General features: G+C 37.8%; 1 protein-coding gene across 3 annotated transcripts; it reads right to left on the reverse strand.

Annotated features, from left to right (window-relative positions):
• On the reverse strand, positions 1 to 23,172 carry LOC139134948 (sperm motility kinase 2B-like). Of its 3 annotated transcripts, none has more exons than XM_070702053.1 (9): positions 22,967 to 23,172; positions 9,564 to 9,638; positions 8,902 to 9,086; positions 6,285 to 6,552; positions 5,502 to 5,696; positions 4,975 to 5,123; positions 4,255 to 4,346; positions 3,288 to 3,376; positions 1 to 2,951 (listed from the first exon to the last, which is right to left on the reverse strand). In XM_070702053.1, exons 1-9 carry the CDS (start codon positions 23,162 to 23,164, stop codon positions 2,757 to 2,759), a joined length of 1,446 nt encoding a protein of 481 aa, XP_070558154.1. In that variant the 5' UTR covers positions 23,165 to 23,172; the 3' UTR covers positions 1 to 2,756. The 3 variants fall into 3 exon arrangements, with proteins under 3 accessions (XP_070558154.1, XP_070558155.1, XP_070558156.1); XM_070702054.1 differs by lacking the exon at positions 22,967 to 23,172 and adding an exon at positions 20,932 to 21,072; XM_070702055.1 differs by lacking the exon at positions 22,967 to 23,172 and adding an exon at positions 18,276 to 18,427.
• Positions 23,173 to 24,673: the final 1,501 nt, after the last annotated feature.

Raw genomic sequence — 24,673 nt, forward strand, 5'->3', positions numbered from 1 at the left:
TAATTTTGAAACATACATAGAATTTTATTGATACCATACACTTTACATTGCCACAAATAATTCAAATTCAATTCAGTACGCTACACACCATAAACAGTAAATGAAGAACAAATAACGTAAATTTATAACATGTATCATTTTGATCTATCCTTGCTTTAATAAAAAAAGACAAACTGATCATTTCACATCTAACATCAATTGATAAAGTTAATTCTTTTGACATATATATTTCAACGTGCAAAGTTATGTTAGCCCTAAGAAATCCCCATTCAGTCTAAGATTTAGGGAGTCTCCTTAAAGACGCGACTAACTTACATCATTTTAACTTTGGTGGGAATTTTCCATTTATCACATTAACTGTGATGTCTTTTCACTCTTACGCTGAAACTTGGAACTGTACAGTGACAAGAATTTCTTAAACAAACGCAAAGAGTTTGAAGACAGAGTTGTAAAAATAAGGCAGATTTTCTGAGACAATAAAATCTTGCTTCAAATTGCCCAGCCTGTCATTTCTGACAGAGTTCCTAACTGATAAATGGAAGGCTTCCACTATACAAAGTGTACCAGACACTCTGCATGTTGAAAAAGCCCTCAGGACGAACGAAGAACATCATGTCATGTAATTTGGAACACAGGGACCGTTCAGGATTTATAAACTTGAAATTCCTCCAAACCATCGCTGTGATTCAAGCACCAATGCCGTCGAGACTGACTGGTTCTTTGAAATGCATCATTTTCAAAAATTAAAACTTGTAGGACATCTTAACACAGTACAACACAATCTTTTTTTTTTTTGCTTCATCAAAAATCCCCCTATAATGTCAAATAATGCATCAAACAGCGTACAAAATTGAAATAACAAAAAAAAATGATATACAAAATGTGGCAGTGTGACCATTTTGGTAAAATGATAAACACCGGTAGGTTTGCTGGGTTAGGAAATTTACCGAGAGCAGCAGATATAAATATGGAAAAGACAAGAAGTGGTCTTCTCTTAAACTTGACTGTTCTAGGTTTGGTAAAGTATACATCTCAAGCTACAGTGATCAATACATCAATATTACAATATTACACAATGACATGTTTGATTTACAGTATATGCAACGGCAATGGTTATGTACAGGAAGACAAAGTAAGAAATGTGCTCAGAAACAATGAAGTACTTGTAATTTTCTGGAAAAAAAAACACTGTACTGGACATGACTGGCTCATACTGACCTAGGTTAGCCTATAGGGTATGCTATTTACAGCAATCAAGGGTAAATATATCCTGATTATTTCTAACAAAGTGGTACCAGAGTAGACATTGCACCACTAAATTTTTCTCAACCTTTCAACTTACAATCTATCAGAATTTGACCTGGAAAAAGCGTTCAATGTTTTAAAGCAACAGAAACATGCCACAGGTACAAAATTTGGAAGGGAGGGTTTATTTTTGCAGGCTGAAAATGTAATTGCACTTGAATTCTACACAAAGCCAATTATCAAGGGAACTTGTGATTGTTGGACTGGAGGCTGGTCGGACTTGAACTTGGCAGTGTCATATGCATGGTTTTGTCATTCTTTTGTGTCCGAATTCCAAACCATACAAATGTTTCACTTTTTCCAACAGTCCTTCGAGGAAGACAGAGTTGAATATTTCTTGAGGAACTGAATTTCATGCAAAAGGTGTGTGTAGTGAACATTTAGTTTGAAGGCATCATTTATTCACACTGATGAAATTAATGTTCCTCATTTACATTTGGTACAACCATGTCACAGACAAATGCACATATGTGCATTACACTTGTCAAGCCTCAGCTGTGGAGAGGCCGATGTTCCGGTTGAAATAGGCTTGAAAACTTTCTAGAAATATTCAGTCTTGGTGAAACTATTTCAAAGTTATCTGCATTCTTGTGAGAAACAAACAGGATGTACGACAGCCTGGCTGTCTTCATATTCCCAAATTTAAATCTACTGAGTCAAAACCTTCAAATACATGTAAAGAAGTACAGCTTTTTTCATGTGGGTTTCAAATTTACAGGTTTATGTTAACAAGCCTCCATCGATGATTGTGTAGGTAGAGTGGCATGTTTCAGAGCAAATCTATCACAAAATATATCAGAGTCCGTGAAACACAATTTCAAGAAAGCTTGAAATCTCCCGTTTCAGTGTGCAGGGGACTTTCATTGTGAATTGCGTGTTTGAAATTTTGTGAACCATCCTGTTAAGGCCATTTATACCAGTTTATGTTCAGAGGTCGCAGACTAGGTAGAAGAGTTTGGCACTTGCGATAACTTTTGCAACATACGCTGGATTTAATAGATCCAACACATACTGCATAAGTAACAGCAGACACGATAAGCTGCCACTTAAAGGCTTTCAAAAATCTAAAGTGAAAATCATAAAGATATGTACAGTGTGTTTTTTATGTTGTACCATTATGGTCATCTATACATAGCACTACATGTACAACAACTCTATACATGTTGCGCTAGGCAGTAAATGAAAACTCTCTTTCTCATATCACCTGCAAATTTTTTTTCCAAAATGAAAGTTATGAAACTGCACCTGCCTTCAATGTGCAAGCATAACGACTTCAGTAAAGCAGTAACCAAACCTTTCCATTTGTCTCTCCCTGTCTGCTTAAGTCATATTTTTTTTTTCAAGGTATGTAGACAGTAAGTGCTTAGCATTGGGTTTGAACTCACAGAGTTTCTGCTTTGATTTTGCCAGCACTCAACATCTTTTAATACTGAATAAATTATCCATGCATCTCAGCCCCAGTGGTCCTTGCTAAGACTCCGTCCCCGTCTCTTCCAAGTGTCTATGTGTTCCTGAAAGATGAACTTTCTCATAACCCTGCCGCTACCTCTGGGAGACTTGGGAGTCCTGGGTGACCTTGGTGACCTATTCCTTTCTTGAAGCCTCTTTGGCCTTGTGTATTTGTTTTCAACAGTCGCCTTCAAAGGCTGCAATGAAGAGAGGACAGAGAGTCAATAGAAAGGAAGAACTCTTTTAGTAAAATTACCGGTAACATTTTTTCCTTCACAAAAGACAGTCAGGTCACATTCATTTTTCAATGGAGCGAGACTGTCCCTTTGATAAAACTCGCTCATTGAGTCTTCTAAAACCAACCCTGACCAGGGCTACTTTTTGGCAGCAAAACATGCTCAATTGAATAATTGAAAACCTTGAAAACTGTTGGTTTTGATTGCACCAGTTGTTCCAAAGCCCAAAGGCCTGGGGTCTCATCATAAATAAGCAAGTTGGAGTCACGTTCAAAAGGAAAGATCAAAGTCACCAACCTTAAGAGCCACGTCGTTTTCCTTTCCACTTCTTCTCCTGGCTGATATTGACTGACAGACAACATTGCTATCACCTTCTACACTTACTCCTGTATGCAGAGATATGAAATCACAGTCTGAGTGTAATTTCTAGACTTGGTGTACAGGGACACTTAACCCTTTTCCTGTCAAGTTTGTATTTTACCATCAGGTCAAGTTGGTTAAAACTACCAAAGCAAAACTTGTCCCATATGGTGTATTTTAACAAAGACTTGAAGATTTGAAGGTCCCTGAAGACAGAGATACAATGTACTGTAAACATGATTTTTACCGACTAAAGCTGCCATAACATACTAGGCCAAGTGGGTGGAAATACATATGGTTTTGGCTCAATACTGCTATTTACTGATGTGGCAGATGGAGAAGTGATACTGTCTGGTGGGTAAAAGGTTAAGAAAAGCATTCTTAAAGGGACATAAGCTGTAATTTGTGGCAAGTTTTTCAGTATTCTATTTCTGTATAAATCAACTCTAGTCGGGACTAGGATGCTATTTTCAACAATTACAATGCAGATTACACTCATATAGGTTGTGTTGATATGCTTAATACTTGGCATTAAATTAAGTTTAGGGACTGAATGCAGAAAGTGTAGGGAAACCACAAAATAAAAGTTCTGAAAAAGTAGCCAAAAGATACAGCTTATGGAGCCTTAATGTTATATATATACATCTACACATTATCAAACTATTTGGGTCACAACAGGTAATTGGACAGTTTTGTCCTTGTCTCCAAATGAAAAGGTACCAACAAAACAAGTATGTAAAATGCAATTTGAAATAGCCAGTGCAGCATGTATATAATTGCATACATTTCCTATAGTATTTGCCTCTATAAACCACATTTATGTAGAATCCTGAGAACCCAATGAGGGGACATTATGATTGTTTGCAGTACTGAATAATGAGATCTGACAAAATGTGACACTCACCTGTTTTGAATTCCTTGAGAACCTTTTGCACTCTGTTCAGCAGAACTCTTGCATTAGTCAAGCGTCTGCAGGGATCTGGCTCAATCAAATCTCTGAAGGAGACACAAAACGGTGTGTTTACATACTTTTCATGTCAAAAAATACCTATTGTACCACTTTGGACTTGTCAGCATAAATAGAAAGTTACTGGTTATGCAGTGTGACTCTTTTATGATTTCAACCTCACTCTTTTGAATATACTTTACCATTAAACAGGAAGAGTCAAATAAGGAAGTGTAACCAGCAGCATGGTTTCATAAGAAGCAAAAATACCATGGTATGGCGACACAAATAATTGGCATTGAGAGCTCAACTTTTTAGGTGTACGTGTGAAAAGTTGTTTTATCATCTAAGTTTACTCATTTCTCTTTAGATAACGTGATTGCTGTAAAAATTACAGTAAATAAGTATGTTTCTTCATACAATATGTTGGAGTTAGTGCAACCAGAGCTGTAGAGGTCAGACTTTGTTCAATGTGGCCTGACAAAGTTGTTCAAGCATAAAAGTTAACTTGCATGTACATTCAGTCATTATAAAAACAATGTAACTTCTTCATCAATGACCAGATATTATCTCTAAGATTGTTAGTTATGTTATGAAATCTATGACAACATCGAAGCGAGCACTGAACAGTGAAAGAACTACAGAATCCCACTAATATCGTCAAAGAGAACCACTAACCTGATGATATCCAGGATGTGCTCGTGGTCTCCACAGATCAACTTTCCTTGTACACAGCGTTCAATGACCGTGTCACAGTTCAGTCGCTTTGTAGCCTGTGATATTGCTTTTTGGCATTTCTTTGTATCATGCTTGGTACGGTCTAGCAACTGTAACAAGCAAAAGAAATATAAGATATTCAACAACTGCTGCGGCTTTTTAATGACATTTATGACTTTCAATATCTATTGTGATTCTAGAAAATCAACTGATTAACACCTGCATCAGGTCATAAAAGTACAAAAGGGTTGCCTTTGTCTCTTTTCTGATTTGCACACACAAATACTTGAAGTCTTGTATCATAATACACACATTTGTACATGCCTTTCAAAGTCACAAGACACGTTCACTTTGAGGTGAACAAGCATTATTTAACTTCTTCAAAATTGTAACTTCAACTATCTTATGCAGTTCAATCAGATTTCAAACATATGACTGAACACATTGTGTATACACATTGCTCATGAAACGTGGGACAGCAAACTCACCATACTGAAGAGCATGACACCAAGACTGAAGAAATCCACAGATTTCGGCTCATATATAGCTTCTCCGTCCATCTCACCCAGACATATTTCAGGGGCATCATAGCCCTTGGTACCACAAATGATATGCCACTCAGCTTCATAGTACTTCTCGGTTTTTGTGGCTAATCCTAAATCTACAATTTTCAAATCTTCACCCTGTTTTGGAAAAAAATTTAGGCATCTTCAGATTCTTTTACTGCTGAAGTGAGAAAGACTACATCCACAAAACATGCAGCACTTTGGAATGGTATTGAACTGTGCGTGAAACAGATCAGCAAATGTGAAGGTTTTCTAAATTATGTTATCCGGCCATATTTCCTCAACAGTTTGCAATCATCTGGTTAACATGGGTTGAAATATGTACTGTATTACACTTCGTGAACTAACATTCCAAACTATCTTACAAAACTCCTACTTGATTTGACCAAGTATCTATACCATGATAAGAGTAACAACAACACTGGAGTCTGTATTCTAAATATCAAAACTATTCTTACTATATAATTTGGTTGCTTTGACCTTGAATAATCAATACTTTAGGTGTCTTGAGAATCTGAGACAGATGTGCTTTGTGATTCAACTCTGTAAGGGCACTAGTTACTATAGAGTCCCTTTATGGATATGCCCACAAAGAGACTTTGCCAGGTTGCTTGAGTAACCGCTGAGCAAGTAGAAGGTTGAACTGAGAAATGTTATCATTTAGACTGACTCAACGTAACAGTGCAATCTGCCACTGGCACTTACTTGAACTAGTATATTTTCCAACTTTAAGTCTCTGTGGGCAATGCCGTGTTTGTGAAGTGCGTACACTTTTTCAACGATGGAACAGAAGATCTCTAGTAATGTTACGGCAGAGTACGATGAATTGTTGTTCAGATGTGTGGATAAGTCATGGTCTCCCTTTTCCAGGACAAGTCCCAGTCTGTATGTACGCTTGTGGTTTTCCACTTCATCCGTCACCACTGTCATTCCCAATATCTTCACCACACAGTCTAACACATCTTGGCACTCACTGTGTGTGTCACAGAACAGATGAAGGAGAAAATCTTACATGCTATTTTTTTAACCCTGACGATAAACAACCTGGCAGCATTGAGTAATTAAAAGAATATTCTACAATGACCTTGATCAAGAAATGTCACTCAGAGCAATGTCAATGCCATGAACAAGACTGTTCTACTCATTCAAGAATTTGATTCTGGAAAAATCTAGAAATCTTTTTGTAATAGCCCTGTCCCTACATATATACATATACATGTCAGTGTCAATTATTCACCGTCACTTGAAAAGAAATACTTGCCTTTAAAGCGCAGTGGTCGTCGCGCTGCGCATCCTCCTGAGGGGGTCCCCCTCTGTTGTAAACAAATCCAAGAACGCCGCACATGTTACGGGTTGATTGTAATGTTTGCGATATTGCGGCTTGTTAAAATGGCGGCTGATCTGTCACATGTATACCAACTAACCAAATGTAACACGCGATAAAAGGTCAATTAATCTCAGTTAAATATCTGCTGAATATTGAACAATAATTGCACGCTGGATTGAGATCACATTTGCTCATGATTTCTTGAATCAGTTGAATGGGGCTCGGCTACTGTTATCGCTCGAGCCATAGAGCTAGACGTACGCATGTACGCATGTATACGCCAACAGACTATCAACGACCGGGCTCTAGTTTTCGACATCGCTAGCAAGGGCGAGAGCTTTCATTTCAAGAGGTCCGACAGGAGTACAAAGACAACAACCCAAACTACAGAAATCTACAGCTCGCAGAGCAATGCCCGCTGCAGCAAGAAGCATCTCTGCATCTGTTCCGTTCCGTGGTCTGTATGAACGTCCGTGTCAAACCGGGTTTATGGCGCGCTTCACTCGGCTGTGGAGAATCCAACTCAACTACAAAGTTTACCCCGTTTTGGGGTGCAAACGAGAATTCCGAGTACAGGAATCAAGTCAAGCGAAGGACCTTTCATAGGTCTTCTTGTTATGTGGGGGTTATCTCACTTGAAAAAAGATTCAGACCTACCCGGCAATCAGGAGGTACAACAACGACGTTTGCCCATCACCGGTAGGCCTACACCAGCTAGCGGTTGGATCACTGCCATGACCGTGCACAGGGCCGGGGCACAGGATCTCTCGATACGTCTATGCACGGTGTAGCCGTGCAATTTTCCTGCCAAATGCCGCGAAAACCCGCTCGTTTTGTCTATTGTTTCCTGTCATTTTACTATTTCTTACCACGTAATACTAGGAGAAGTAAGACATGGTGATCAACAGTTGGTTGTGGGCCAAGTCGTCGCGGGCCGGTACGTTGTGGGACCGGATTCTCTATATCCGTGTACGTCAACGCGGTGACCGTCTCCCAACAACATCTCTCGTGTCCTGCTCTGGCTTGCCGATCATGGTCTTGAGTGTAATTTTTGTGTTAGGCATTGTGCTTGTTGCAGGTCTACATATATAGGCAACGTTGATCATTTTAGTTATGTATTTTCACTGTACTGTACATAGCATTGTGTACAACCAACGTGATCGCGCGCGATCAAACCTTTTTGTTCACTGTGTCTGCATGCAGTAAACTCAGCGACATAATGTGCTGAGTGTAGTGTCCCAATGTTCGTAGCTCTACACGAGTTTATAGATAGAAATACACCACTGAAGTTCGTTTTCGATCTTAATATTTTACTATTGCATGATGTTTAGTCTTACAAAGGCCTTAACAGAGTGGGGGACTGCTCGCATCTCACTCCTATTGAAGTTGAGAAGACTTATGTTTACAAAAATTTATGTTTATCAACAAAAAAATCACGCACGCGCAGCGCGACGACCACTGCGCTTTAAACTGTAATTTTTGGCTCTCCAAGCACCATACATTTCAAAGTGTTTTTGCTAAAGTTTTAGTATATAAGTAAACTACTTGGGAACCTTTATACCATTTCTGTTGTCAACTTGCATTGCTATACTTCGGTAACATCACTGTTGGATACTGTTTCCACAGCAAAAATACTGTTTAATGTGAACAGCTTTCTGTGCAACTTATATCAGAACATGAGAAATGTATGGTCTTGACAGCCTTGATATATTCACATTTACCCATAATTGCTTGTTCATTTTCAAACCCAAAATACATGTAGCTCAACATATGTCAGGCACTACACAGACCACACACAGCAGTGACAATGAAAAACTAATACAAATAATATACAGCGAAGTGCTTTGGCCTCTGAACAGCTGTGTCAAGGCAATCATAGATAAAAATATTCAGTGCCATTGAAAAGAAGCCAAGATATGTTTACCGTATTTACAACGAGGCCATGTGAAATCTAAAATAGAGTCATCATGTCAGACATAACATCAAAACACTAACCACAAAAGTTCTACTTCATGAACAGCATATTCCAGTTCCTCATCATCTTTGACTACCTTCACCACAGCGTCCTTCTCCTCTCCATTGATATTGACTGTGGCTTCCCAGACTATGCTTTGCCCACCAGTACTGAGTCGGTCTTTAAGTAGCACATCATTTGGAGAGAAGTATGTCAGCTGGTTACCCTGAAAGTGGAAGTTATAACAATGTCACTGAAAATGGAAGTTATAACAATGTCAATAACACATCATAAATTGACCACAACTGATGTGCATTTGATAACAGAGCCTTGAACCCGAGGACAAAGTACACAAACAGCTTGACCTAAACGTGAAGCTTGTCTAAAACAGCATTCTTTCTAGACTGCTTTTGTCTTTGACTCTGCAAACATGTTATCAACAAAACCCTTAGAACAAAGACACAATTCATGACTTCACCTTTTTGTCCCTTTTCAGTCAGATGCATTATAAAAAACAAAACCCTATTTAAGAAGTTTTCTTTGGTCATACCATGGAAACATGCATGGTCAAGTTCAATACACACAAGTGATAAAAGCAGATACTGTGCAGAAATCAATTGAGGAAAGGCATTGGGACAAGCTTTCTTTGTACATGAACAAAAGCCATCAGGAACAATAATGAGAAATAGGGGCTCATACATACCTTTGCCAACAAACCCTCTATCAATGTTATTAATTGAATTCTTTTCATATCGGCAGATGCCTGTGTCCATGGGTTCTGAGGACAAAACAGAACAACATGTCATACATGTCAAATAGACTATCCTGAAAAACAAACATTAAATTCATCATTTTGTTGACAAACAAAACTTAAAAATAACTGAAGTCCTTTATGAACATTTCTAAAACAGACTGTAGATAGCCAATTTGGAGCAAGTTCATGGGTGATCTATTTCAGAATGAGGATTAAAAGGTTTACATAACACTGCTGTTTCTCATTCTTTTCACCAAGAAATTATTCTTGAATCCCCCTCCTACAAAGTGTTGACACAGAATATTGACAAAATCAGCTGTGGAAGACGAACGGATACTGTGTACTTGTACCGGTATCATTTCTATTTACAACATCACAGTGGAGGGACTGTAACAACATGGAGCAACTTACATCTCCAGAGAGCATACACAAAATACACACTAAATCCTGAAAACGCACTTTAACGCATTTTAAAGTATATTCAAATCAATCTGCCTCTTTGTTATGCAAGGTCATGACAAGCTTTCTTGCATAACATGACCTTGGAAAGAGCCAGCTTATTGAATTCAAGCTATTGATGGGAAAAAATGCTCATAAATCTAGCTGACTTATTATTGATTATTTGATTTTTTAAATAGTTGATCATGGTGATGTCATTCACAAGTTAGACACAAGGACGTCTAGAGAGAGTTACAAGGATGTCTGGGTAGGACAATAATTTGTACATTTACCCTAGAAAGCACTAGCCACTAATTTACATGAGCCTGAGGATGGTTTTACGCCTCATTCTGCTTAACTCACTGTTTTTGGAAAGGAGCCATCTTTACAATGTTATAAGAATAGATCCATCCCTAACCAATATAGGTTTATTAATCATGAACTCTATGCATAGGAACATGTCTGGAATGATCACCAGCAATTACCTCACAACAAATTCCATCCATAGAGGTAAACAGACCACAGAACACTTTGCACACAGTCCACAAACTACACAGATTGCAAATATAGTCTGATAGACCACTAAGTTTAAAATCAGGAAATTTCTAAAAGATATCTTGTTGAAGAAACGATTTTATCTATTCATTCTTCATAATACATATGAATAATATTACTTCAATCTTCATTTCGAAGGAACCATGTAAACAAATATATTGGCTAACAACAGATGAGTATTATATTAAAATGATGCTGATATGCTCACAAAAAACCGTTTGTTATGAAAGTGTGGCACCTCCACAACAATGATTTCTTGAATATTGCTGATGGGATTATCCATGCTATTACATAACAATACAGGTGAAAATCCCAAGGGGCAAGAAACTGGTACCCTTGAGTAGGGTAAATATTTTAGCTCCATGATACGACATTAGAATTCTAAGGGCAAGCTGATAATTTAAATCTATTTACAATAGACGCTTGCGTGGTGTCACAGGGAAAGTTGAGTTACTTTCACTTTTAGTCCGTGGGCTGGAGGGGCCCACCGTGCACCCCCCCCATAAACCTACTACATGGGTATTTTTTTTGTTCTTTGGGATCTGCTGAACTAGAAAAAAGATGTTAACATTGGATATTTTGGGATGCACTACCTGTCTGCACTGGTTTTTGATTTGTATGTACCGCAAAAAATGGCGAAAAATGGGTAGGGGTAGGGGGTACTATATCCTCCCCTAAATTGAGTAAACTAGCATGAAATAGCACAAACCTTACATTTTTGGAAAGCTCAGATAATGCTCTTTCTAAGGAATACCAACTTTAGCAAAATTAACTTGTGTACATAGAGTAGGACGACTTTAAAATGAATTTTTTTGACAATTTTGAAATTTTTTACCCAAAATACCATGTAACAATTGTGATTTACTTTTATTAAGCAAAATTTCACAACTTTTTGTGTTTAATTTATTCATTCCGACATATTAAACAAGAAAAAAAGTGTTAACATCAGATATTTAACTATACACTACTTCTCTGGCGTCAATTTTGAATTGCGTGTATCTGTATGGGGTGTGCAAAAGCTAGGGGTAGGGGTACAACATTCTTTCCTTGATGAAGTAAACTGGCTTGAAATGCCATATACCTTATAGTTTTAGAAAGCTTAGATACTGGTCTTTCTAAAATGCATAAGATTTTAGTAAAAAAATATGACGTCATAGAATTGGATAACTTTAAATCGTTTTTTCTGGTAATTCAGCAATTTTAACAGGAAGAAAATACGATAACTATTGTTTCCTCCCAATGAAGCAAATCAAACAGATTTATGGATGTTATTTACTAATTGCAATGTGCTGAAGAAGAAAATAAATGTCAAAATTGGGTATTTACAATGCATTATTGTCTCTACTCACTAAAATGGCAAGTTTTGCTACATTGGTATATCGAGAATGGGCATTTTATTGTTATGCAATGAAATAATGCACAGCGTTAAAAAGAAGACTAGAAAACACACACACATAGTCATATTGCCATTTTCTCCTTAAAGTAAATAGATTGTTGATGACTGTCTATTTTTATAATTTACTTTTTAAATATTTTTTTATAAAATAATTTTGATAAGACGTATTTGGAAAATTATCTATGCCTTCTTGTCTTACATGTACTTATACAGCAAGCATTACTAACAATCTATTAGGCCGTGGGCTAGAGGGGCGTCTACGTGCACCTCCCCCCCCCCCCCCCCCCCCCCACCAACCGCACAGGATAACAAACCTGTATTTTTCAGAAGCCTTGGGATCCCTAGAATAAGAAATAGGATTTTAACAGACAAAATATAGGGACTCAATAGCTGTTACGGTCATGTTTTGAAGGGTACCGCAAAATCACGATTTAGTGACCCACATGGATTTTTGTCAAACCTGTCTTCATGTACGTCATCTGCTGAGCTTACTGTTTAACATGATCTGACTTATTGGGTATCATTAGAAAGGTGATTTATTCTTCTTGAAAATGGTATATAGCAATATGCAATATCTTCTATAGTTTTCATGAAATAGCGCCATAATTTACCCCATACCCCAAAGTTTATGTCGCAAATTACTGTCAAAACTAATCTAAATTCTACCAATTATTTACATAGACATAATACAAAAGGCAATATTTTACATTCAATTCAGTGTTATTTGCACAAGGAGCATTTAAGAAATATTAATAAACTTTTAACAGAAAAATATTGGGATCCTGTAGCTGTAACAGTCATATTTTGAAGGGTTCCGCAAAATCACAGTATTACTGAATCACATTCGTTTTTGTTAAACCTGTCTTCTTGTAAGTCTTCTGCTGAGCTTATTTTGAACATAAAGAAGCATATGCGGTATCATTTGAAAGTTAATTTACTTTTCTTTAAAATGATATATTGCAATATGCAATATCTTCTATAGTTTTCATGAAATGAGACCAAAACTTACCCCATACCCCAAAGTTTTATGTCGCAAGTTACAGTCAAAACTAATGTCAAATTCTACCAATTATTTTCCTAGACACTTTACAAAAGGCAATACTTTATATAAAATATATTTTATTTGATAGAGGGACATGTCAAAAATATGAGTTAGACTTTTAACAGACAAAATATTGGGATTGAATGACTGTTACTTGCATGATTTGAAGGGTACCGTGAAGTCAGAGTATTACCGACTCGCATATGTTTTTGTTAAATGTGTCGTCTTGTAAGTCATCTGCTGAGCTTACATGTTAACATAACCTACTTTATAGGCTGCCATTAGAAAGACAATTTATTTGGCTTTAAAATGACATATTGCAACATACAATATCTTTTATAGTTTTCATGAAATAGGACCAAACTTACCCCATACCCCAAGTTTTATGTCGTAAATTACTGTCAAAACTAGTATTTAATTTTGAAAAATTCTATAAAAAAAGACAAACTTTGTATGAAACTTATTTTATTTGTTACAGAGACATTTCCAACTATGAAAGATACTATTAACGGGATAATTATTGGGATTTAATAGCTGTTAGCATCATGGTTTGAAGGATAGCAGGATATTTTGCTGAAACGGTGAAATTTTATTAAACAGGTTTCCATGAAATTTATCTGCCAAGGTTTATTTTGTCCATAATGCAGATTGTAGGGTATCATTACAAAGATTTTATCACTCTTATTTTTAGCATATCATAAAGTGCATTATCATCTTAAGTTGTAATGAAATAGCAAAAACCTCATCACCCCGGCCTTAGTTTGATTTGCAAACTGCATCTGTTCTAAAACTTTGCAGTTTGTGAATTTGGGATATGGGGTAAGTTTTGGTCCCTATTTCATGAAAACTATTGAAGATATTGCATATTACAATATGTCGATCGCTTTCTGGCAAAAATTGTCTTTCCAATGATAGCCCATAAGATAGGTTAGGGTAAAAAGTAAGCTCAGCAGATGACTTACAAGATGACACATTTAACAAAAACACATACGAGTGGGCAAGACTGTGACTTTACGGTACCCTTCAAAACATGACAGCAGCAACCATTCAATCCCAGTATTTTGTCTGTTAAAAGTCTATCTCATATTTGTGACATGTCTCTGTAGCAAATAAAACAGATTTCATACAAATCATTGTCTTTTGTCATATGTCTAGGTAAAAGTTTGGTAGAATTAGAAATCAGTAGTGACAGTAATTTGCAATATAAACTTAGGGGTATGGGGTAAGTTTTGGTCTTATTTCGTGAACACTAAAGAAGATATTGTATATTACAATATTTTATATCAAAGAAAATAAAACCTTTTTAATGATACCCCCAAAACCAACTTATGTTAAAAAATAAGCTCAGCAGATGACTTACAATAAGACAGGTTAAACAAAAACGTATGCGAGTTGACAATACCATGATTTTGTGGTACCCTTCAAAATATTACTGTTACGGCTACAGCATCACAATATTTTTTCTGTTAAAAGTTCGTTTCAAGTTTCTAACATGAACCTGTAGCAAATAAACTATATTTTATACAAATCATTGCCCTTTGTATTATGTCTAGGTAAATAGTTGGCAGAATTTGAGATTAGTTTTGACTGTAATTTGGAACATAAAACTTTGGGGTATGGGGTAAGTTGTGGTCCTATTACATGAAAACTGTAAAAGATATTGCATATTGCAATATATTATTTTAAAGAAGAGTAAATTAACTTTCTAATGATGCCCAACTTGCCACGTTATGATAAAAATAAGCTCAGTAGGCGACTTACAAGAAGACAGGTTTAACGAAAATGTATGCAATTGACAATACAGTGATTTTGCAGTACCATTCAAAATATGACTGTTACAGCTACAGCATCCGGATATTTTTGTGTTAAAAGTTTATTTCAATTTTCTAACATGTACCTGTATCAAATAAAACAATTTGATACAAAGCATTGCCTTTTGTATAATGTCTAGGTAAATAATTGGTAGAATTTAAGATAAGTTTTGACAGTAATTTACGACATAAAACTTTGGGGTAAGGTTTGGTCCTATTCATGAAAACTATAAAAGATATTGTATGCTACAATATGTCATTTTAAAGCCAAAGAAATTGTTTTTATAATGGCAGCCTAAAAGCTAGGTTATGTTAACATGTAAGCTCAGCAGATGACTTACAAGAGGACACATTTAACAAAAACATATGCGAGTCGGTAATACTCTGACTTCACGGTACCCTTCAAATCATGCAAGTAACATGCAAGTAACAGTCATTCAATCCCAATATTTTGTCTGTTAAAAGTCTAACTCATATTTTTGACATGTTCCTGTACCAAATAAAATATATTTTATACAAAGCATTGCCTTTTGTAAAGTGTCTAGGAAAATAATTGGTATAATTTGACAGAAGTTTTGACTGTAACTTGCGACATAAAACTTTGGGGTATGGGGTAAGTTTTGGTCTCATTTCTTAAAAACTATTGAAGATATTGCATGTTGCAATATATCATTTTAAAGAAAAGTAAATTAACTTTCAAATGATACCGCATATGCTTCTTTATGTTCAAAATAAGCTCAGCAGAAGACTTACAAGAAGACAGGTTTAACAAAAACGAATGTGATTCAGTAATACTGTAATTTTGCGGAACCCTTCAAAATATGACTGTTACAGCTACAGGATCCCAATATTTTTTCTGTCAAAAGTTTATTTCAGGTTTCTAACATGTACTTGTAGCATTTAACACAAAGTTAATACACAGCACTGCCCTTTGTATTATGTCTATGTAAATAATTGGTAGAATTTAGATTAGTTTTGACAGTAATTTGCGACATAAACTTTGGGGTATGGGGTAAATTATGGCGCTATTTCATGAAAACTATAGAAGATATTGCATATTGCTATATACCATTTTCAAGAAGAATAAATCACCTTTCTAATGATACCCCATAAGTCAGATCATGTTAAACAGTAAGCTCAGCAGATGACGTACATGAAGACAGGTTTGACAAAAATCCATGTGGGTCACAAAATCGTGATTTTGCGGTACCCTTCAAAACATGACCGTAACAGCTATTGAGTCCCTATATTTTGTCTGTTAAAATCCTATTTCTTATTCTAGGGATCCCAAGGCTTCTGAAAATTACAGGTTTGTTATCCTGTGCGGTGGGGGGGGGGAGGTGCACGTAGACGCCCCCTCTAGCCCACGGCCTAATAGATTGTTAGTAATGCTTGCTGTATAAGTAAGACAAGGAGGCATAGATAATTTTCCAAATACGTCTTATCAAAATTATTTTATAAAAAAATATTTAAAAAGTAAATTATAAAAATAGACAGTCATCAACAATCTATTTACTTTAAGGAGAAAATGGCAATATGACTATGTGTGTGCATTTTAAAGTCTTCTTTTTAAGGCTGTGCATTATTTCATTGCATAACAATAAAATGCCCATTCACGATATACCAATGTAGCAAAACTTGCCATTTTAGTGAGTAGAGACAATAATGCATTGTAAATACCCAATTTTGACATTTATTTTCTTCTTCAGCACGTTGCAATTAGTAAATAACATCCATAAATCTGTTTGATTTGCTTCATTGGGAGGAAACAATTATAGTTATCGTATTTTCTTCCGGTTAAAATTGCTGAATTACCAGAAAAAAACGATTTAAAGTAATCCAATTCTATGACGTCATATTTTTTTTACTAAAATCTTATGCATTTATAAAGACCAGTATCTAAGCTTTCTAAAACTATAAGGTATATGGCATTTCAAGCCAGTTTACTTCATCAAGGAAAGAATGTTGTACCCCTACCCCTTGCTTTTGCACACCCCATACAGATACACGCAATTCAAAATTGACGCCAGAGAAGTAGTGTATAGTTAAATATCTGATGTTAACACTTTTTTTCTTGTTTAATATGTCGGAATGAATAAATTAAACACAAAAAGTTGTGAAAATTTTGCTTAATAAAAAGTAAATCACAATTGTTACATGGTATTTTGGGTAAAAAATTTCAAAATTGTCAAAAAAATTCATTTTAAAGTCGTTCTATTCTATGTACACAAGTTAATTTTGCTAAAGTTGGTATTCCTCAGAAAGAGCATTATCTGAGCTTTCCAAAAATGTAAGGTTTGTGCTATTTCATGCTAGTTTACTCAATTTAGGGGAGGATATAGTACCCCTTACCCCTACCCATTTTTCGCCATTTTTTGCGGTACATACAAATCAAAAACCAGTGCAGACAGGTAGTGCATCCCAAAATATCCAATGTTAACATCTTTTTTCTAGTTCAGCAGATCCCAAAGAACAAAAAAATACCCATGTAGTAGGTTTATGGGGGGGGTGCACGGTGGGCCCCTCCAGCCCACGGACTATTTCATAATGATTTCATGGACAACACAAGCAACGAAAAGTGAATTCTTACGGTACACGTAAGCTTGCATTGGCTTATCGCTCGCTCCTAAAAGTGAACAATTGCTCACTTTAGGTGAGCAACACGAAAAATATTATTTGTAAAGCAACAGAGGTCGCTGGTCGATGGCATTCTGGCCAGTAGACCGTACGGCAGGTGTCTCAGAAGAGTCATGACCAGCGTACACGCACCGTACGCAGAACGAGTTAAAGGGTCCTAAATCTCGATGACCGATTCGACTATGGCGTCGGTTATTTCCCATGAATCCCTAACTTTGCATAAGAATACCATCGCGTCCTCATATGCGTACACGCATGTTCATTCATTCAAATTCAAGGGCTTCACAAGCCGTAATCATAGCAGATCAAAATAATTTAATTTTAATCACGAAAAGTTTGACTTAAATCGAATAACGAGGCTAAGCCTAGAGATATAAGAGTTGTTCAGACTTCTTTGAAATAAAATCGACGCAAGCGATCGAATTTTTGGCAGTTTCCAGCGATAGCGTCTATCGTCTGGTCAAAGTGCAAAGTTTCCATTTTGGTCGTGCAGACTATTCGACAAAAAATGCGATTAAGGCCTGAGGAGGTGACAATTTCCGACATACTTCTTGAATCGGCCTCTTAGATAACCTTACAAAAAGACATGGAAAGTTTACTCGATTTTGAAAGCGTAAATCGTCAGAGCCGCTAGTTTTAAATGGGGCCAAGCCCTTTCTTTGCCCTCAACTCGACCGAACCGGATATGTCCTTGGCAAAATGGCTGCGTAGAAACGGCTATAAAATTCACGAACTGATTATTTCGTGTAAAATTAACAAATATTGGAAACAGTACAACTTACATGGGTAATCCATCGATCTTCGAAGCAAATATATGATTTCCTAATAGTACTTTTGCACCTCTATTGATCATTTACGTGCGCAGGATAGCTGTGTACACGGTCGTTTAAAAATGTAGGCACTTTTTTGAATAACGTTGTGCGCCCTCTACGACTTTTCCCACTGATTTTTTTTCGCGCGTTTTTCTGTTTGTTTACATCGCGCAGCTGGCCTACTTTACAATGTGGCACTGCGCAAGGCAACGTATTGATCTAGGCATGGAGGTATGTATGATCTAGGCTAATCGGCTTGCGCTGTCATTTCTCCCTTCATCAAAGATTGTTTTGCGGTGTCTACTGCTCTCCTGTGCTATGTAGCCTAAAAAGTCGCTCGGAGTATCGATGCGTCGGCATTTATTCACTGTTGCTTGCGACATCGCGATTATCTATTACTCACGAATAGGTTTCTGCTCAGAAAGTATCAGCACTACAGCAGGTGCCACTGACACTGCCTGTTGCCAGTGTCGGCATATGCTGTGTGACATTCCCGGGTACTAGATGGGTTCTCATGACTCATCTCGAAATTTAAAGACCTTAATTTCTTCCTTTTCATCGATGATAACACCCCGTATGAATAAATCCACGAAAAAATCAAACCCCCTAAAAACACACACCCCTAAAAAAGCTGACATTTTCCATGTATGTTCTACCATAGATGTAAAAAATAGATCCATGGTTCTACCATAAACATTACAGAAACTCTACTGTCTACGGTGGTAATTTAAATTCTTTCGACCGACATTCGCAAGCTTTTGTTAAAAGCTTGCAGCTTTGAAACCACGGTCCAGAGGAACCATGTTATAAACCATGGATGTAAAAAAATTTTACATCCATTTATAAACTAACTGTCCTCGATTTCACCATGGAGGTAAAAGCAGATGTTAGATATGGCCTACTTGTTCAACACAAGAAAGAGAGAGTTCGAATAAAGCATGGTGGTTAAAAAAAAAAGATTAAAACATTCTCTCTTCTCTACTAGACTGAGAACACAAACCAGTAAAGTCTAGCCTCCTACTTTTTCCTAGGTCGCTCACTGCCCATATTATAGTCAGTTTTTGGCAGATTTTAAGCCGCGTTACATGTAATCGTGATTAGATTGGCATGCAAAGAGAATGTAAAGGCCCGTAGGTTAACTCCATGGTTAAATCGTGACGATGAACCCGAGGATCTTGCATTATTAACGGTTGTTTTGAATGCAGTCGTTCGTGCACAAGGGCTTGCTCTCGCTTGTTCTCGCACCAACAATTGGTTGCTATGGTGAAAAACTAACGATAAGGATGACAAAGTCAATATCTATATTAACTAATGCAAATACTCCATAAAATCAAAGTCACAATAACCATGTGAACCTCATGCATACCATTGCGAACTGAGGGACATATATCTATTGTACACAAGCAGTTGAAGCACCGAGTCACTTGACTTGTACACAAATGAAGAATTTTTTTAACCTCTACAGTCACATACGGGCGCCGAACACCTGGATAGTTTTAATAGCAGCGTTTGCATACTTTGTTTCGAGCTACAGGAGTTTCTTCAATACCTCTGCTACATTTTGAAGATGTCCTCCCTTTAATACGAAAATATCTCCAATCCAAAATCATCTGCTTTCCGCGGTCACCCAGCAAGAGGGTTTCCATTTGTTCACAGACAAGGCGTTGCTGCAATTCTGCGCATGTCACAAACAGCGAACGACCGCAAAAGCGTTGACCTTGCATATGTTGCAGTCGACTGTAAATACCTCAACATTTAGTGCAGACAATGGGAGCGTCCGTCCACGATCGAACCTGAGTGGTTATTATTGTCACCGGATACTTGATTGACAAATCGGAGGCGGGGCTCAGTCAATTGGTTTTGTTCAGTCACGTTGCAAGCGTTGCTGGATGGTGTGCTGAAAAATTGACAAAAGCGCGCAATCCATAACAAAGTATTGACATTCTATCCTTGTCTAGAATAGCGTCGTCACAGGTCTGTCATGAAAAAGTTTTACTTTTTGGGGAGGATCCTCTTGTAAATCACACATTTATAAAATTTACAAGGCTACTAGACTTCTTGATAATCTGACTATCGTAGTCAGTGCATTGACGTATCAATGTCGATGTCACCGAACCTTCGGAGTTCCTATTATGACGTGGCGACTGAGCCAAGAAACACGGTACTCCACTCACGGTCCCTCTATATAATAGAGGCACAGTGCTCGACCAAACCGTGCACAAACGCGGGGGAGGCGGGTTCCGACGACCTCGCAGTGGCGAATTAATATCGCCCCTACACCGTAGACGACTCGCAATTTCCGAGACACAGAATGGCGACCATATCCGAGGCCGAACACTGAACATAACATTGAAAAATAGATTACTGGGATTAAATGACAATTTGTTTACGTTCATCGTTACGTCCGTGATTCTGGTAACCACCCGTTAAAACAACGATTGTCAAAACTTATCGAGAAAGTATAAACCGTGAAATGTCCAAAAACGTATCGGCCTCGTTGCTGTAGAGTTGTGCATTTTATATTCAGTGTGGTTTCCTCCGCACGCTGCCCGCTCACGAACATTAATATATCCGTATAATATACGACGAAAGTCCCTGAGGTAATGAAAGCAAAACCGAGCTTTACCTGTATTTTCGGAGCTATATCTTCTAAAAATCCTCAACAGCTTTTAGCCGCTGATATATCCGGCGGTCTACAAGTGGGACGCGTACGCCCGCGCTAAAACCGCAAACTAGAATAAATTGGCTCTATCTGACTGTGGAAATGTTACATAATAGACTGGTAACGTGTTCAGTAACACATTGTCATGTTGACCTATATCACTTTCTCGTAGGGGTTGCCAGCCCTCTTTTCTTGTACTTTGTAAAATATAAGCTACAATATGATTTTTATTCTTACGTTTTTGAACATGCTCTTTAAAGCCTTATACAGAACGTATTGACTGGAATAAATTGCAATGTCGCTGCCAGTGGAAATACGGGCGATACATGTGAAGCGGAAGATTTCACGTTACCCGAAACCTGGACGTACCCGAACCGATAGCAGAGCTATCCAGTCCTTCGCGTTGTGCAAACACAAATATTATGACGTTCTGTTTCAATGGAGCCAAAATTAACATAATTGACGTTGAATTCCTGCTTGGTCTGAAGTGGCAAAGTCACGTGTTTATCATGTGCGCCCAACATCTACTACTAGTAAACGAGTCCTGTACAAAATATGCCAGAGTAGATTGGAGTCGTGCTAAGATTCAATATAAAAAACTTAAAAAACACAGATAATTAACTTCATTTCGCATTTTGGGGGTTGTTCTTACTCATTTTTGGCTTTGCTTTCTGACACAAGTTCTTTGACCATAAGGCTTATGCATCATAGATGAAATTGAAGATGTCAAGCTTCTTGGCCTTCGATATGGACAATAACACAACTTTGGGTCAAATACGGGATAATCTCAGACACGTTTGCCTAATGATGGAACGCGATGATATGAACGCGATGCCTCTGGAAAGGTGAAAACGAGCTTTCAGTCAAACCACGAAGGTTGTTCCGATTTTCAAAAGAGTTTCCGTTGATTATTTCTGGAATTTCGCTCTCATAATGGAGGAAATAAAGGGTACTTCATGATCATACCACGGACGTCCATAATCATAGCACGGATCGTGATCATACACAGTAAAAAGTCACAGACGAGGCGAGACCTAGGGTTTTGATGCGCAGTAGTTCTGCGCCTGACGCTTTCTCAGAGGGTGAACGACCAGCTGAACGATTTTGACCTTGCGATTGAATGTAAACATTCAAACATCGCGCCTGATTGGTTTATGTGGTCGCTGGAAATTTGATTGACAAATTGGAGGCGGGGCTTGGTCAAGTCTGCTAGTTCATCACGTTGTCATTGGTGTGCTGCCAATCCGCAAGAATGTATTGACAAACACGATTTTGCATTTGTCGATAGACTGGTTCATGGTGTCGCTTGAGGATTAAAGGAAAGTTATGCTATTTCGGTGGAAACGCTGCTCAGATATGTTGTAGGAAAAAAGACAGTAGTGAGTTTCTCGACTGCCTATGGAAAAAAATTGCATGAATGGGGCTTTGAGTGTCGTATTTAAGTTTGAGTATTGACAATGCCACAACGTAATAGTCCACGATGATCTCCCTTCAAACATAACCACACTCCCGTCAGCTCTCTACTAACCCCGTGGAGGGACTATGCATCTACTTCCATGCCTGATCATACATCTTTACGTAGCGACCACGAAACAAAATAGCGTCAATGCTCCACAAAAATGTGTACTCAGGGGTTTCATCGACTCGCAGGCTTCATAGGGCGTCGGTTAGCCCTGCGTACGATGCTGTGTGTTCCGCTACAGCTAAGCGCCCCGTGGTGAGCGGGGCGGTTAGCTGTAGCGGAACACACAGCATCGTACGCAGGGCTGGGCGTCGGTGTGGAATCTCTGCTGCCTCTTATCGCTGCTGCAGAGGAGACGTTACTTTTTTGTAGCAAAGAAAGGTGAATAAATCTGAGACAGAACTAAGCAAGGGTTATCCAAAAATGGGTTACTGAAATTAAATAACAAATCCTTTATGTCAACATTCGAGTATTAAAACGTAGGTAAAACAGCTAGATTAGTGTGATCATGGAAAATGGCAACAAAGCCTGCTTTACCTGAGGTTGTTGATGTAGAAAATACCCTCGGAAAGCAAAAAAATCATTCAGCCACTGATATATCCGTTTGAACATAGAGTCTGTGTCTTCCGCAGGCGTATCGTACAAACTCAGAAACCAGACGTGGCTGGTTGTGATCATGAACGTGTTACATAATACTCTGGATGCAAGTACATGGTATGGCAACACTATATACATGTCAAGTAGACTGTAATACTTGGTTGTAGGGGTGGTCAACGCCCGGCCCGGGGTCAACGTCTTTTGTTAGTACATTGTAAAGTATATATCTAATTTTGACGATCGAAAAATTAAAGAAAATATTTTCAAGACATACACAGTCATAGTGTACGGAACAATTTGAAACTATCGCTGTCAGTGGACTTTGCAGCTGATTGCTGTGTTGAAGAGTCTGCCCTCGCAGTATCCGGACACCCTTTATCAGTGTATAGTGGGCCACGGTCCCTCAAAAGGGGACCGTGAGTGTGCTATGCTCGGTCGCGCAAAGATTTTAATAATACGCGCACAATTCCAGCATGGTGTGTCCTGGCGCTGGGAAAGTCACGTTTTCATTATGTGCGTCTTTCTCACCTGCCCCAGACATCAAAACATTGGCATACCATGCCACTGCCAACTGAATCATGCACTGCTTCTCAAAACTTAGTAACCGCACAAAATATTCAACTAGATCCATTTGGCTTTCTTTCTTTCTTTCTTTCTTTCTTTATTTGTCTATTTATTTTTGCTAAAGTTTAGTTTTTTCCCCTTTTATATTTTGAACCTCGTTGCTTGTAAAAAGTATTTTTGAAAGTCACATTCACTCGCCGAATACCCAGAGTGCCATTCCGTGACTCTGATGTATAGGTTACTATCAAGAAAATCCCCTGTCCAGATATTCTATCAGAAAGAAAAGTTCCTATGCAAATGATGGGGAGCCAGCAATACCCGCCTACAGATAGATAGAAAGAGTAGCACTGCAGCATTTAATTCCCTTATTTGATCTATCACACCCTCATTTTGACTGAAGTTTGCACATATTTCAGTAAACAGACATAAATAAAGCCACGGTGAAACCAAGGACCTCGCAAACAATTCTTAAAGCCACCACACTGAATTTTGACTTCGTTAGAAATACACCACGGACTTGATCGACGGTAAGGAAAACAAAATCAATAAAAACGCTGACACAACAGTGTTCCCGATTCGCAAAAAAAAAAAACAAACAAAATAACAAAACCCAGCTAAACTCTATATTTACCATGAGCTTTATTTATAACACAGGCATGAGACAAGCGAAAAGTTAATGTAAGCTTAAAATAAAAACAAATAACAATTTCTATGTAGGTCTACTTTCATTACATTCGTGCTGTTCTTCCCCAGCATAACAGAATAAGAACAAGCAAAATGACGGGCCTGAACTCTGGAAGTTGCTATACCTCTCTAAAACGTTGTTATTCGGTTTACAATGTAATTCTTCCTCCTGCACCGACATACACTGCGAGTGAACACCAAAATGTCGGAGTTAATGCAAACGTGGAATCACGCAACAAAGAGAAACGCCTTGATAGGCAAGAAAACGCTGTTTTAGTCGAATAAGTTAATGAGTCTCCATGAAACGAGACAATGAAAATATCAGTAAAACGAGAATTGTTGTTGTTTGAAATTTACACACGCTCCAAAACAAGCGTATATCTACACTGTCTGCGCTTT

This window comes from Ptychodera flava, chromosome 6 (genome assembly GCF_041260155.1).
Source record: "Ptychodera flava strain L36383 chromosome 6, AS_Pfla_20210202, whole genome shotgun sequence".
NCBI classification, from domain to species: Eukaryota; Metazoa; Hemichordata; class Enteropneusta; family Ptychoderidae; genus Ptychodera; species Ptychodera flava.

What these genes read in the sequence shown, in the direction of transcription:
- LOC139134948 (XM_070702053.1), bottom strand. Translation starts at nt 23,164, where the DNA reads ATGTATATAGTGTTGCCATACCATGTACTTGCATCCAGAGTATTATGT. An exon ending in TCTCAAGGAATTCAAAACAG is followed by an intron (nt 3,377 to 4,254) that starts GTGAGTGTCACA and finishes CTCTGCATACAG; the next exon opens with GAGTAAGTGTAGAAGGTGAT. An exon ending in AAAACGACGTGGCTCTTAAG is followed by an intron (nt 2,952 to 3,287) that starts GTTGGTGACTTT and finishes TCTTCATTGCAG; the next exon opens with CCTTTGAAGGCGACTGTTGA.